At 37.2% G+C, this 15933-nt stretch overlaps 2 protein-coding genes across 2 annotated transcripts in view; one reads left to right on the top strand and one right to left on the bottom strand.

The window, feature by feature from the left end:
- The first annotated feature begins 1315 nt into the window (after positions 1-1315).
- fam185a (family with sequence similarity 185 member A) lies at positions 1316-5908 on the top strand. The gene is made up of 8 exons (XM_073831781.1): positions 1316-1832; positions 2069-2178; positions 2596-2688; positions 4676-4814; positions 4891-4932; positions 5016-5111; positions 5236-5379; positions 5505-5908. The coding sequence occupies exons 1-8, from the start codon at positions 1430-1432 to the stop codon at positions 5621-5623; spliced, it is 1146 nt and encodes a 381-aa protein (XP_073687882.1). The 5' UTR covers positions 1316-1429; the 3' UTR covers positions 5624-5908.
- Positions 5909-11812: 5904 nt separating this feature from the next.
- The window catches only part of fbxl13 (F-box and leucine-rich repeat protein 13), a 10611-nt gene continuing 6490 nt past the window's right edge, over positions 11813-15933 (bottom strand). The window contains exons 15-16 of the mRNA XM_073831559.1: positions 12638-12801; positions 11813-12472 (exon numbers count right to left, since the gene is read on the bottom strand). Coding sequence (XP_073687660.1) covers positions 12394-12472; positions 12638-12801 — 243 coding nt within the window. The 3' untranslated portion in view covers positions 11813-12393. The remainder of the gene's footprint in view (positions 12473-12637; positions 12802-15933) is intronic.

Genomic DNA, 15933 nt, shown 5'->3' with positions numbered 1-15933 from the left:
TAATCGCGATTAACTGCATTCAAACAAAAGGTTTTTCTTTACATAATGTGTATACTGTGTATATTTTAACACACACACACACACACACACACACACACACACACACACACACACACACACACACACACACACAAACAGTATATATTTTGAAAATATGTACATGTATTAATGTATTAATATAATTGATATTATAAATAAATATTTTAAATATATAAACATATTTTCTTAAATACATACATATGTGTGTATTTAGATAGATGGATAGATAGATAGATAGATAGATAGATAGATAGATAGATAGATAGATAGATAGATAGATAGATAGATAGATAGATAGATAGATAGATAGATAGATAGATAGATAGATAGATAGATAGATAGATAGATAGATAGATAAATATACAGCTTACACACTGTATTGTGTAACAAAAACTTAAAAGTAAGTCATGATTAATCGTTTTACAGCACTATACAAAAAATGTGACTACTAGTTTGGTGTATAAAAATTGTTTATAGTGTCCTAACTCTCTTCAATTTTATTTAAGCATTGTTTTTATTCATTCAGTTAAGTCACAAATACCTTTTTTATTTTAACCTTAAAATTTCTTCTTCTTCTTCTAAAAATAAATTTTTAGAAAAAAAAAAGAATTTTCAGCATCATTACTCCAGTCTTAAGTGTCACATGATCCTTCATAAATCATTCTAATATGCTGATTTATTTTTACCTGTGATTTTTACCTGTAAAATTTCTTCTTCTTCTTCTTCTTCTTCTTCTAAAAAGAAATTTTGAGGATATTTTTGATGAAATCCGAGAGCTTCCTTACCCTCCATAGACAGCAATGTAACTGAAATGTTCCCATGCCCAGAAAGGTAGTAAAGACATTGCTAAAATAGTTCATGTGACATCAGTGGTTCAATCTCAATTTTACGAAGCTACAAGAACACGTTTTGTGCGCAAAGAAAAATAAATAAATAAACGGATTTACTCAATAATTTACTCAACATTGTGTTCCGAAGATGAACTAAGGTCTTGAGGATGAGTAATGACTATGAACTATGACTATGAATAATAATAATAATAATAATAATAATAATAATAATAATAATAATAATAATAATAATAAAGACAAGTACGTAATTTTAACCTTTTTTAAATCTTTTTATAATCTTTAATTACAGACGACAGTTATAGTTTAATAAAAGATTAATTATAGTACCACGAACAGGACTGGACTTCATTTTACCGTGGATGGACTTCACTTCCCACAATTCTACTCACGCTCTGAGCCTCTTCCGGTTTGCTGTCATTGCTGTGCGCTGCACTAGTGCCCTCTGATGTAAACATTTCCACACAAGTAGCGTTTAGCGTTTTGTTCTCATGCGTGCTCGTGTAGTTCAGTCTTAGTGGACAGTAAGTGAAGCTTTAGTGATGTTTACTTTTGCAGTTACACAGCGGTTAGGTCACTGTGTGCGTGTGGGTTCAGTGCAGAGATGTTCGAGACTCTTCTCTCAGGTTCTCCGAAGTTTTTCAGATGCTCCTGCATCTCCTAAAGACTTGAATAAACCTATAAAGAAATGGGAATTATTTATTAATCCTTTCACAAAGGTCAACTGTCATTTAGGCTGTAATATATCCATAAAATCACTGGATCCACATGCTTTCCCTGAGGCTGATCGGGCATTTATTAGTGTTCACGTTACAGATGCGAATCAAACTCCTAATGTGGAAAGGTTTCATGTTCATTATGATGATCAAAGCAATGAACTTAAGATTTTGGCAGATGAGGTGGATAACAATGTCACTGTTGAACTGACAGCGCCTATTAAATGTGGTAAGCATTTGTAGTCAGGCATTTAAAGATAGTAATAAAACATATACTTATTATTAATATATTGCTGGTTTATTAATAACATTGATGTGTTTATAATTACCTTTTTTAAATGAAGAGCTTTCACTATTCAGTGACTGTATTTACAATAAGTAAAAGTCATGTAGTGAGTGTATTTGTAATAATATAAATTGATTAAAGTACATGTGCATCCTTCAAGTCCTTGTCTATTTTTACAGATCTCCACATTAAGACTAAAGACAAAGGCAATGTGAAGATCCAGAAAATGGAGAGTGACCTCTGCCATGTTCTTACAGAGAAGGGACACTGTGTCCTAAAGTCTGTCAAGGTGATGCATTAGCTTTTTTAATCATTTAATGCAGGGGTTTTCAAACTAGGCCCTCAGGGGGCCGCAAAGGTGCACTAAGTGGTTTGTGGAAATGTTTTGGAGAAATATACAAATAAATACTTGTAAATAAAAAGATGCAAGTGAATAAATAAAAATAATATTAAAATACTGTATGCTACTAAACATTACTGTAGTAAGTGATGTAATAGAAACTAAATATTTTCTAAGTAATAGTTTATACATTTACAGCAATTTGTTAGGTTAGGTTTTCTAAATATTTAGATGCTTTTTAAATTTTAGGATGTGGGTACCCGTAATTGCTAATAGTTAGGGTTCTGTGGTAAATAAAAGAAAGCAAACCCCTGATTATTTGTTTGTGATAATATGGATTATTATCATGTGTCTAATTTTGTTTAGGGTCATGAGATTCAAGTTCAGTCCACAGGAGGAAATGTCACTGGACTTCAGACCATACATGGGAATGTTGATATCAGCACATCTTTGGACAGTGTAAGTAATATTTGACATATATTGCAGGGTCCCTCCCTTCCATTAAGAAGCAACATTTACCCCCCTTGAATTGATTTCCAGGGGCATTTTTTTTTACATTTAAGAGCATTTTTTATAATCACCTTATCATTATAAAAACCATTCACTACCAGTCAAAAGTTTTTGAACAGTAAAAAAATATATATTTTTACTACAGAAAATAACTCCATTTGAATATATTTAAAATGTAATTTATTTTATTTTATTAATTAATTTTAAGCATCATTACTCTAGTCACATGATCATTCAGAAATCACTTAAATATTCTGGTTTGCTGCTCCAAAAAAAGCATTAATTATTTTTATTAGGTTAAAAACATAATATTTTGTTGGATTTTTTTCAGGTTTCTTTGATGAATAGAAAGTTCAGAAGAACAGCATATATCAGAAATAGAAATCTTTTGTAAGATTATAAATGTCTTAATCATCACTTTTGATCAATTTAAAGCATCCTTGCTGAATAAAAGTATTATTTCTGTAATTTCTTTCCAAAAGAAACATTATACTGACTCCAAGCTTTTGAATTGTATAGTGTATAATGTTCCAAATGCATTTTATTTCAGATAAATGCTGATCTTTGGATCTTTTTATTCATCAAAGAATACTGAAAAAAAAGTACTCCGCTGTTTTAAACAAAGTCCCTTTAAGGCAAGTCATTTCATTTGACGGCCATCTTTGAAACGCCTCTTGAGCATGCAAGTGCAGCTCCTATCTCTTTGAATGGGGAAACATCAAATTCTCCAAAGCTGTTTACCAAGCTTTAAAATTAAATTTGATATTTGAAATCACCAATGAAATCTGACAAGAACTGCCTCTTAAATATTGTTCCTTGTGCTCCAATCGGGTTAAAAAAAGCATATTTTTCAGGCTAGATCAGCCAGTGCGCATGCACAGTACTGACCGCACATCTACGATAACAACTATACGAGTAACAAGTCTTGGGTATTCTATAGTCTTTGGTTTTACATAATAATAATTAGAATAATGAAGAATGTTTCTTGAACAACAAATCAGGGTATTAGATTGATTTTCTGAAGGATCATGTGACACTAAAGACTTGAGTAATGATAGAAAATTTAGCTTTGATCACAAAAAATAATTTACATTTAAAAATATATTCAAATATAAAGTAGTTATTTTAAATTGAAAAACTATTTCACAATATTACTGCTTTTGCTGTACTTTGGATCAAATAAGTGCAGGGTTGGCGAGCAGAAGAGATTTTGACTAGTGGTGTATGTTGTCTTTAATGTAAAATTCCTATAATTACCAAATTACTTGAATCAATATTTTAAACTAGTTAGGTTAATAACAGTAGACTGTTTAAAATTGTATCAAAATGATGCATGTAAAAAGGAGCTCATGGAGCTGGAATATTATGACAAAAATCATTATTGTAGATTATTGATCTTTATATTGTAATAATGATTATTAATATTAATTTAGAAAGCAATATAAAACATATTTGTTTTGGGCACATCGCATATATATTTTAGTTTGTCGGTCCATGACGTTAGCCAAGTCTAGAGCAAGTTTTGTAAAAACTCCTATTATAATCACTGAAACTACAAAATCAATCTTTTATTTACGTCTTATCTGCACTTCTGCACTGTGTTGTTTATGATTAGGCTTTTTAAGCGCCTCTGATTGGTCAATGCATTCCTAAATTCAACAGAAAGGAATTTGATTGGTTATAAGACTCAACAGTGCACAAAACAGCACATAAATGAAGTCGGATGTAGTGTGAGTGAATCTAAATGTAATTCTGTGAATTGACAATTTTCACATTCCATTTTAATCGCGACAGCCGTAATACATTGTTTAACTGTGCAGGGGCATTTTTTGCTTCTGTCTTGAATTATTGGGGCATTTTTGCCACAAGCCCTCGTTAATTCCAACCCTGATATACAGTCATAACTGTTGTTAAAATCACAGGTTTTGTTCTCCAGAATATCGATATCAAGAAAATTCAGGGAACCACCATGAATCTCTCCACAGAACATGGAGATCTGAAAGTGAAGGCCATCTATGGTGAATCCACATCAGTGTCCACTTCCTCTGGGAACATCCAGATTGGCCATGTACACGGTGAGGGGAAGGGCAATGGCTCATTTTAACAATCTGATGTGCAGTTAGAACATATATCATTGTGGTTGTTTTACAGGTGAAGCTCTTGTACAAAGTGAAACAGGAAACATTGTCATTGGTAAGTTAGCAGTCTGAATTAACAGTAGATTATTAGTCACTCATTTAGTTTAGTAGACTAAAGATGTGTTTCTTGCACCACAGACAGCTCAAGTGGTGCCCTGAAGGTGTTTACTGCAGCTGGAAACATTGATGCATATGTGGGCCAAGATGGAACAGCAGAACTTCACAGTCAACAAGGTAAAAATCAGAATCAGAAAATGGTACCAAAGAAATTAAGTAATGAGCCTAGTATGAACATTTCATAAAACTTGACCCTTGTTTTAAACTAGTTTTCTACCACTTCTGTTTATAATCGATCCAGGTGCTGTGTGTGTGCGTGTGCCGTCCACTATGAAAGCAGCAGTACACTTGTGTGGAACCTCCGTTAACATTAGCTCAGAGATAGTTAGCTCATGTCAAGAGACGACTAAACGTACTTCAGCTGACGGGAAGACAACAGTCACAGGTGAGTTGAAGCCAGTTGAAGTCTACATCTTATCCTGAAACACAAGCATAAAAATTTGGCTATTTAAACCACATTGATTATCTAACATATTCTATGCATTCAATACATTGTATGTATTCATTTAGCTAATTTGAATAATGCCACACATGAAGAGCGATGGATCAAAGCCACTGCTGAAAAAGGTGCTGTCAACCTGAAAACTCAGAGCTGGTTTGAGACCCTCAGACTCGGAGCTCAAAGTTGAAATCTGCACTGAAGTGCCTGGGACCAGCTACAGAACTGACAGAACCTTGCTGTAGGTTTTATACAGGAGATTATACTGGATCTTGAATATATCTGTCCAATAAGAAACTTCACATATAGCTTTAGTGAGATGCAACATCGTCTTGACTGAAGAGTGGGTGAATGTATCTAAGTGATATGTTTGAAACAGATTGCTTGTCATTTTAGTGCTACGCTGTGGGCCAGTTCTGCTTAGTTGATTGAAACAACTGTACAAAAGAAAGAAATAAACCATTCAATTTTAAAACACTTATTCATTTTGGTAAAAGTGTATACAATATGCATAGTACAGAATACATACACTATTGTTTAACAGTTTGGGGTCATTTGTAGGGCTGCATTTTTTCCATCACAAATACGGTGAAAATTGTAATATTGTGAAATATTATTACAATTTAAAATAACTGTATTTTTACACTATGATGATCATATCCATGAGCTGAAGTTCTGTGGCAGGCTGTTTACAGTGGTACTGCATTGCAGTTCATGGAAATATGGGTAAGCAACTAGTCTATACATCTATACCTCAACCTGCAGAGATAAAAAAAAGCAAAGTACAACTGAATGTAAGAAAAATTTGTATGCATGTTTAAGGCTATATAGGTTTTACCTTGGCTAGCAGAAGAGCATGAGATTAAGGGGTTGAAGGTGACAAATCCTGGGAGGTTTTGCCCAATGGAGGTGATGATCCATTGCTGATACTGTGACACACGGGTGTACACACCAGGTTCACTGGGCTGACCACAGTCATGACCTCTACTGATGATACCAGACTGAACCCACATTGAACACTGCTGACTCACCATCGGACCACCAGAGTCTCCCTACAGAGAAAGTAACTTCCTGATGTGTGTACACGCACTATTAAATGAGTTGTAATAATCTGATTGGTTGTTGTACCTGACAAGTGTCTTTTCCTCCCTGCAGTAAACCAGCACATATCATGTTGTCTGTAATGAGGTTGGCACCCAGCAGGTTATTACATTCAGAATTAATTATCACTGGAACCGCAGTCTCCTGCAGAGTCTCCGGGTAAGACAAAATCACTGGACACACAAACAAAATCATCACTTTGTGATGTTAGCGTATACGTGTTTGTATGACTGTGTATGTGTTACCTCCAGATGCAATTTGTCCCCAGCCTGTGATCCAGCTGCTGGTGCCAGAAGGGAAGTCGCTGTTTTCCGCTGCTAAACACACAGGTCTAATATAGTTGGTAAAGTTGACTGAAGAGGACATCTGCAGGAGAGCAATGTCATTGTTGTAAGTGTCACTGTTGTAGGAAGGGTGAATAATGAGTGTACTGATGCTTGTGCTGATTTCATGCCAGTGGTCGCCCTGCTGTGTCTTCCTTCCCAAATACACAAGGATGCTGGACGTTTTGACACTGAATGAAGAAAACAACAATATTACAAAAACTTGAAAGGCTAATGTTTAATATCTGTGGGAAATGGGTGTTTATGTTTATCCAACCTAGCAAAACAGTGAGCTGCAGACAACACCCATTCACTGCTGATGAGGGAACCTCCACAAAAATGACCTTTATATTTAGGGCTGTGAAGACTGACCATCCATGGCCACGCCCCCTCATGCACGTCTGTACCGCCCACAACACGCGGGTATAAAGGGGCACGGCCACAAGCTAAGGAAAGAAGGAGAAATTGTTCACAGTGACACAAGGTGCACAATCATCAGACCATATATCACAAACACATTTTTGTGTCATTCTTTCTAGACATCCAGGGAAAGGGGCTCTTGCCGTTCAAATGAGAAAGAGAATTTGCAATAAAGGACAAAAGGTGATAAAGTGGTCAAAAATCAATATAATATAAAACTCTCTGTCTATCTCCATGGCAGATGCTTGGTAACTAGTACAAATAACACTATCCACTATTTCTTCAATGCGAAACATAGCCCATGGGCGAGACTTCCGGTTCATTAGCCGCAATAGGGAAATAACAAGAAGAATAACAACTTACAGTAAATGGTGAAACTTATAAATTAAGGTGACCAGATTTCTAAAATGAAAACCGGGACATTTCGTAGTTCAGTGGTCAAAATTTCACTAAAATCTCACTTTGTGATTATGTACGAATTTAAAAAAGAGACAATATGTTTTTTTTTTATTGTTGTGGGTTCCACATATTAATATCACAATTGATAATTAGTGATGTTTGAAGGATCAATCTTACCGTAGATACAACAGTAAATAGTAACTTTTTCAAATAGCAAACATAAACAGCAGTATGCTATTATAACAAAATTATGGCTTTAGAACACATTAAAAATAAAACACATTTGAGAACATATCAATAAAACTATTTATTAACATGTTATTTTCAAACTGTATTTAATATTTTCACAACTCTGAACTAAAACTAAAATATTAACAAACTACTAAAAATAATTAAACTTTTCAAATGTTATGTTTATGCTTTTGGAAATTAATCTTTTCTATCCCTAATCAGGCTTATTATTTTGCATTTTAGGCAAATTTTGACCACAAAGTATGTGTTTTCTGCAAAATAGCCTATTAGGTTTTTTTTTCTATTCATATCGGAGTTGTGAGGGCTGATGTTTCATGAATGTTTATTGGCCTATTGTTTGCAAAACAATCCCTCAACCTTATCATGCCTTGTTATACAGTGCAGACAAACAGTACTAATTTGCTTCAACATGTATATTAGTATGTGACCAATAACCACTTTTGATAACACCTAATGGCTACAGTAGCAACGCGCGACCAAGTAACCTGCGCCCTCTGCTGTTGAAAATAATCCAAATCATAAGACTGTCAGCTGGGTAAATTGGTCGGGCTTTTACAGTCTATTTGCGGATTTTTTGAAACGTGCTGTAAAACAGGGACATTTCCGGAGACAGCTCAAGTCGGCGACAGGACACCAAAACTGGGACTGTGAAACCCTATTATAAATAATAAATTAAAATAATATGGTAAGACAGATCATTTTGCAATATCAAGCAGCACAACCAGCTGTTTTGTAGAGCTAAATAAAACTGGACTGGCTGAGCCCGGAAGCCAGTCCCATAAAATTTACAAATGACCGCGCCTGCTCTCACAGGAAAAATAAGGTGGATAGCATCAAACTAAAACCATTCATCAGGGCTTTTGTTTACAGTCATGGCAAACACACAAATGAAATTTACTGTGAAATATGACTCAAGTAAAAATGTAATTAGAGGCTTCAGACAAGAAGACGATTTCTTTACGATATTGAAACGTGTGTATAGGCTACATTGTGAAAGAAATTTTGACAAAATAATTTGAAACATTTAGTCATTGTTTCTGTAATTTAGATGTTGATGCGATTATGAGTATGAGTTCTGTATCTATAAAACCTAGCATTATATATGATCTAAAATTGATCTTTACTAAACAATAAGCGCAGTTATATAAAATGATAGCAAAATCTTTTTAAAAAGGAACGGAGCGCATGAACGGCACTGTCAGTGCCACTATGTGAGTCGTATTAGCAATTACATAAACGGTATTTCGTTTTTATAGTCCTTGTTTTATTGTGTTTAGCGGGAAATAGCATCTCCATTTGACACAGACCAGATTCGAACTCTGACGTGTACAGTAGCGTTTTTTAGTTTCTGTTTGAAAGTATGTAAAAATAGTAGGCTACCAAATCAGTCTGAAGCACCTGTAAGACCCTACCTTTGACGCATATGAGCATCGCCATACATGTTAACCTCCACATCGTCACTTAGACTCTCTCTTCACCGGCAGTATCTGCAGAATGTCATTTGCATAATAGTCTTCCATTTTCCATAATTTTATTTATATTCCCTCTCTTATTTTCTCTTTATTGTATTGTATATTATTTTTCTATAATTTTTCTTTAAAAACTTTAATACTCCTGGTTTGGCAGCAAAACCATGTATGGGAGAGACAGCAGGTTGTTAAAGTGCCTACTTTTCATTGACGTGTTCTGCTATGCAAATACACTTTACTGCATGCTTGACATTAACAGCCTGTGTCATTTAAATAAAAGTTACACAAATATATCAAAATAGATTACTTCTGTCCTGGTTAGCTTTATTAATACAATGTATAACTTGTATTAATAAATGTTTGGTTTGATTTCATATGTGCAAGGTGTAGTGAACGTGAACTTCTCCTTTAATGAATAAAAACAAGACAAGAACAAACTCCAAAGGCTCAGAAGGACTACAAAAACCAAACACTCACAACACCCAGCATATTTCACTAAGTAAAGCTGCTCTGAAGGACAATGATATGTTTTTAGGGGTAAATTACGTTGACAATTTAAGTTATGTAAAGTGTGTAAGGATGGAAGTTTGTGCTAAAGAAGGTTCTGTCATGATCGGGGCTGTGGGTCTTCCCTCAGCCACCTGAGGTCGCTGTTCCTGCACTGCACTTCCTGATTGCATTCACCTGTCTTTGTCATTAACACTGATCACCCACATCTGTTCACTATCTGGACTATAAGAACACTCACTTCTCACTCCTGCTTCATGTCTGCATTGTCTTTTGTCTTGTATGTACTTTTGTGTTCTTGATCCTGGCCTTAGGTTCAGTTTATGTTTAGTTTGCCGTGTTGGCCTTTTGGTTTGTTTATTTTGTTATTATTTTCATTAAAATATCTTCACCTGCATCTGGACCCAGACCTCCCTTATTCACCCCGTGACAGAATGCAGACATCAAAGATGGGTCCAGCGGGGAGGATTTTTGTTTGGCGGCGGACACGCGTTTGGGGGCGGCGACCAACCGCTCTGTTCCCGACACGGCGGGGATGTCTTTTGAGGCGGCGTCGGCCGCTCGATTCGAGTTTATCTACGCCTGCCTGGCTGAGATGGACGCTTGTAGGGCCAAGACTGCGCGGATGCGTCCCTGCTTTGCGGTGGGGGCGGAGAGGCTCTTCCATGGGGAGACGGCGGTGTCCATTACTCCGTTCCTGACACGCAGGTGACCACGCCCTCTGTTTCTGACGCGGCGGTGTCCGCTATCTCCGTGCCTGAGGTGGTCGTGACCGTGCTCTCTGTTCCTGACGCGGAGGCGACCGCGCTCCCTGTTCCTGACGCGGAAGCGACCGCTGTCTCTGTTCCTGATGCGACACTGACTGCCATCTCTGTTCCTGACGCGGAAGCGACCGCTGTCTCTGTTCCTGATGCGACACTGACTGCCATCTATGTTCCTGACGCGGAAGTGACCGCTGTCTTTGTTCCTGACGCGGAGGCGACCGCTGTCTCGGTTCCTGACGCGGCCGTGACCGCTATCTTTGTGCCTGACGCGCAGGAGACCGCTATCTTTGTGCCTGACGCGCAGGAGACCGCTATCTTTGTGCCTGACGCGCCGGAGACCGCTATCTCTGTTCCTGACGCGGCGACGGGGCCGGCTCGCGTTCCTCGGGCGGCGAGGCCGGTCCATGGGACTCCGCTGCACGGGCCTGGCCCGCCATCCCTCCCCCTGAGTTGCCTTCCTCCGTTCCTCCTCCCTCCAGACTTTGGGAACGTCTGGGAGCCGTTCCGTAGGGAGGGGGTACTGTCATGATCGGGGCTGTGGGTCTTCCCTCAGCCACCTGAGGTCGCTGTTCCTGCACTGCACTTCCTGATTGCATTCACCTGTCTTTGTCATTAACACTGATCACCCACATCTGTTCACTATCTGGACTATAAGAACACTCACTTCTCACTCCTGCTTCATGTCTGCATTGTCTTTTGTCTTGTATGTACTTTTGTGTTCTTGATCCTGGCCTTAGACCTTGTTCCCTGTTTTGTTTTGTTCAGTTTATGTTTAGTTTGCCGTGTTGGCCTTTTGGTTTGTTTATTTTGTTATTTTCATTAAAATATCTTCACCTGCATCTGGACCCAGACCTCCCTTATTCACCCTGTGACAGGTTCAGTAGCCTTACAATGCTGGGAAATTGCAAGGAGGAGAAAGAATTGTTGGAATTTTGATAGTGATATTAAAAATAGTCTAGTTTAGTCCATGGATAGATTTATGTAAACATTTTGGTTTTTATTTAAAATTCAGCAGAAGTGTGCGTCATGTTATGGGTTTCCCTTTATTTCAGTAGCGTGTTTCTTATTCTCTTTCTCTCTTTTTTTGGAACTTCATAGCTTTTTCAGCAAACCATAATTTTGATGATTACATTCACAAGACAAAAGACAAATCTCTTTCTACGGCTCTGGGCTTGGGCTATAATAGCCGGTCTGACTATGAGCTAAACCGAGGCTACGCATAGGGTGTGCATTGAATATGTCAAAGAAATGAAACCAAACACCTTGTAAACGCTGTTGACTGCTTACATGATAGAATATCATACATCTCACGAGTTATTTTGCCCAAAAATGACATGTATCCAAATGTAAGGTTATTTGGGCTAGAAGGGGGTTACACATAGCCAGACGGCTATTGCTTGCTGGGTCTACAGTACTGAGCTCACTTAACAAACAAAATGTCTTCACTTTAGGCACAGCAAAGTAGGAAAGTACAAAATATAAAAATAAGTACAGTCAATCCTGATTATAAAAATTTGGTATTTTCAGACAGCCTATTCAGTTGCTTAAATGCACTTTTCAGTATTTTGTAACTAAAAATCCAGTTATATTTTTAGAAAGTGATTTCCTGTCAAATGTAATAAATTGTAGAATATGTAAGTAATGACTGGTAATGTCAGTTTGTAATGTCCTCATCCTTCCATCTTAGTTTCTCCCGTTGGTCCAGATCTGGTTGCGCTGTTATAGTTATTCCAGACTGTAGGGGGCGTCATCGTGACTGTGTTTCCAGTGTTGCACACGGCGCTGCAGTTTCAGAGCGGCCTGTCTGAGAAGAGAAAGGTACAAATCAACACTTCACTAACATATCTCTGATTAACCATATCAAACTGTATCTACAGTGTCTCTTATATGAATATCTGTATGCACTGAGTTTGTTAGTATGTGTTGGCATTATTAGTGAGTGTAAGGGAAATGGCCCACTGAATCATACTTGGAGATGTTCTTGCAGTAGAGCATGCTAATGGACCGCAGCTGCAGACAGCTGCACAGTAGAAAGGAAGGGGTGCGGTCGGTCAGGAGAGGACAGCCACTCACATCCAGCTCCTTCAGGAAGTGACCAATCCTTGTCAGGTACTTCACTGCTGTATCTGTCATCTGGATAAACAAAATATGGTGTCAGCTAATATGTGACGTTTACCCTGATTGAGTACCTAATTGAATGCATTTTTTATTAAGGGTTCAAACGCATAGTGCTGAAACCCTAGTGTGATGGTAGAATAGCCAGAGATCAGCAATCTCCACATAAAACTAATCGTGCAAACCAAATGGTCAGTCGTAGAGACTTGAAACTTGGAGGGATTGTAGTATGTACACTGTAAAAGACAAAACACACACCAGATTCGATCTGCAAGATTTTTTTCAGGTATTTTAGATTTTTTGAAAAACCTACTTTCGCAAACTAGTCCTAGGTTTTCCACCCGATTGGAGCCAGTGGATATTAATAATTATCAAAAAAAAGTTTCGACCTCCTGTCGCAAAGCGATGCCAAAACATTCGAAAGGGACAGGGCAATATCTTCACCAAATTCAGAACATAAGAGCTTAATCTGAGGTCACATGAAGAATGTTGCAGAGCTTGGCCACTTGGTGGCGCTATAAGAGGAGAAAAAACATAAAAATGACTACAACTACGCAGCTGTTTTTCACATCAACATGAAAATCGGTATGCACGGTCTTTGCCCAAAGTGTCACAAGTGTATATAAGGACATTTGCATACCTCAACATATGTGACCGCCATTGGCCGATGAATTTTGAGCACCTATTAGACAAAGTTAACGAAGGCCGATTTTTCAATGGCGTAAAGGATTGTATGTTGCGCACATTTTTTTTTACACATTGTAAAGTGATGATGGAGGGAAGCCAAGCCACGAAGCTATTAGTACAACTCCGGTAATGAAATAAAATAGCGAGGCAGGAGACAAAGTGGAGGGATTTTCACATTGCACATTTATTCTCAGATACAGACCATACAAGCCAGGTCTCACGGCATATAACTATTACCTTCGGCAAAATAATAACCGGACAGAACGTTCGTGGTCTGTAGCTTTCACCACCGTCCACATTACTGGAGTCAAGGAAGTCGACTTGGGGTTAAAGGTGATACGCAGTGACAAAATAAAAAGGGGGCGCCACCGTGTGGCGTCAACTGGTAATGCTCTGCTGTACTCCGGCTGTTACAACATAAGCTATTCATATCATACGACAGACCTTCTCATTCCAAAAAACTTTGCCTCTAGAACCACTGGTTTCAATGAAATGGTTTGTTAGATGTCACAAATGAAACAAAACTAAAAAAAAAAAAAATACTTTTGCAAACTAGTCCTAGGTTTTTTGGAAAAACACCAGTACAATTCTCTAGGTCAATAATTATAAAAAAAAAAAAAAAATGTTAAAATGTACCCTTTGGGAAGCTATAATAGGGTTCGTTTAGAAATATACCCAAAAGCCTATAAAGCATAAACGAAAACTCAAAACTGCATAAAACCTGGTAAGCACGTCACATGATTTTTAACTAGCATGCAAAGTTTTAGGGAAATGTGTGTATATATATATATTAGGGCCGGGACTCGATTAAAAAAAATAATCTAATTAATTAGAGGCTTTGTAATTAATTAATCACATTTTAATCGCATATAAATATTTGACCTGAGAACAGTGAGAAGTAAGTTTTTTCATATGGATTTTTAGTATACCATTGAATAATGACTGAATACATAAACTTAAGCAACAAAATATTGTTTATTTTTGTTCAACCAAGTCCAACAGACCAGTGCAATATTGCCATTAACTGTAGCAATAGGATACAGTGTTTCCCCTAGGTTTCCATTCTTTTTTTCTCTGTACTTTACCCTACTTTGTGTAATAACGAAAACATTTATTTCAGTGAAAAAATAAACCCAAAACTCTCTATTTTAACATTTTGAACAATAGGGCTTTACAATCTTTTGCTTTTTTTTTTTTTTTTTTAAGAAATTCTTGTGTTTTAATTTTTCTCATAATCAAATGAAAGCATAAACATTTATTTATTTTTAATCAAACGAAAAAATAAACCTTTTTAATTTTTGGCAAACAAACAGAGGTTTGCTTTTAAAATCAATAAATAATAATAATTTAACATTTAAATAATAATCGTAGTATTTTTTCTACAATTAAGTGGTTAATATTGTTGTTATATTTATTTATCATCATATATATTGTTTTTTGTCAATTATTATTTAAATAGGAATATTGTTCTGTTTCATGTTAAACCGTACTTTTATTTTGACAGGTTGCCGTGAAGTTTCTGTGTGTAAAGTATGATATGATGCTAGTTTTCTCAAATGAAACGGTAAATGTGACACTGACAGTAGCTTTGGAGATTGAGTCTATCTGTTCATGTGAGATGCAAATGCAAAAAATTAACGGGAGCATCACGCGTGCAGTAAAAAAAAAAAAGGCGTCTCTGCCATTCATACATACAGAGGCAAACGGGACATGCAGGATTCATATTTAAACGGTCTTTTTGCATTTCAGTTTTCACAGACACTAGTCCATATCGCGATTTGAATTAAGTGACAGACGAACTTTTGATTTATCAATCCAAAAATCGACGAATTTACGTGGCATTCCACGCTATAGTAAATTCGGTTTTTATGAATGGAGTCCGCGATCCAGTCCGTGTTTTCTTGGAGGAGACATTGTAAACGCGCCCCCCTAAGATAATGGTAGGGGAAACACTGGGATATTTAGAAATATAGTAGCCTACATTTCAGAAATTCAGGTACCCTATAGGTAGGTAGACCTTCTGTAAAAGCATTGAGGTGATACTTGAGGCTCGATGTGCTGCGGTGATATGCGCATTCCTTTGGTCGCTTTGGTCTGAACGCTAGTTGGTGCTCCAGTATAATCGGTCCGCTGAAACTCATCCAGTGAGAAACATTCCGCAGTGCAAAATTAAGTGCGATTAAAATGCGTTAAAGGTTGTATCAGCGATTTCTAGCCTAAAACATAAAGTGTCAATTTCAGCTGACCTTTCTTCACGATCCGCTCGCTGCCTGCCCCATAAATTGTCTGTGAAAAAACCGCGTCTCTCTGGTCAGCCTAGGGTCCGAGATATGCCAAAAAAACAATCGGCGCTGTTAACTATTCCACAGATAAACAAACAGTGTTCCAACCAATCAGCGTCAGGGGTTTGGTGTTGTGGACTTTCCTACTGGTGCTGGGATGTGAGGGAGGCGGAGCGAAAGT

The sequence above is a fragment of the Garra rufa genome, chromosome 25 (assembly GCF_049309525.1).
Source record: "Garra rufa chromosome 25, GarRuf1.0, whole genome shotgun sequence".
Taxonomy (NCBI): Eukaryota; Metazoa; Chordata; class Actinopteri; order Cypriniformes; family Cyprinidae; genus Garra; species Garra rufa.
This window is presented reverse-complemented; position numbering and strand designations above follow the sequence as displayed.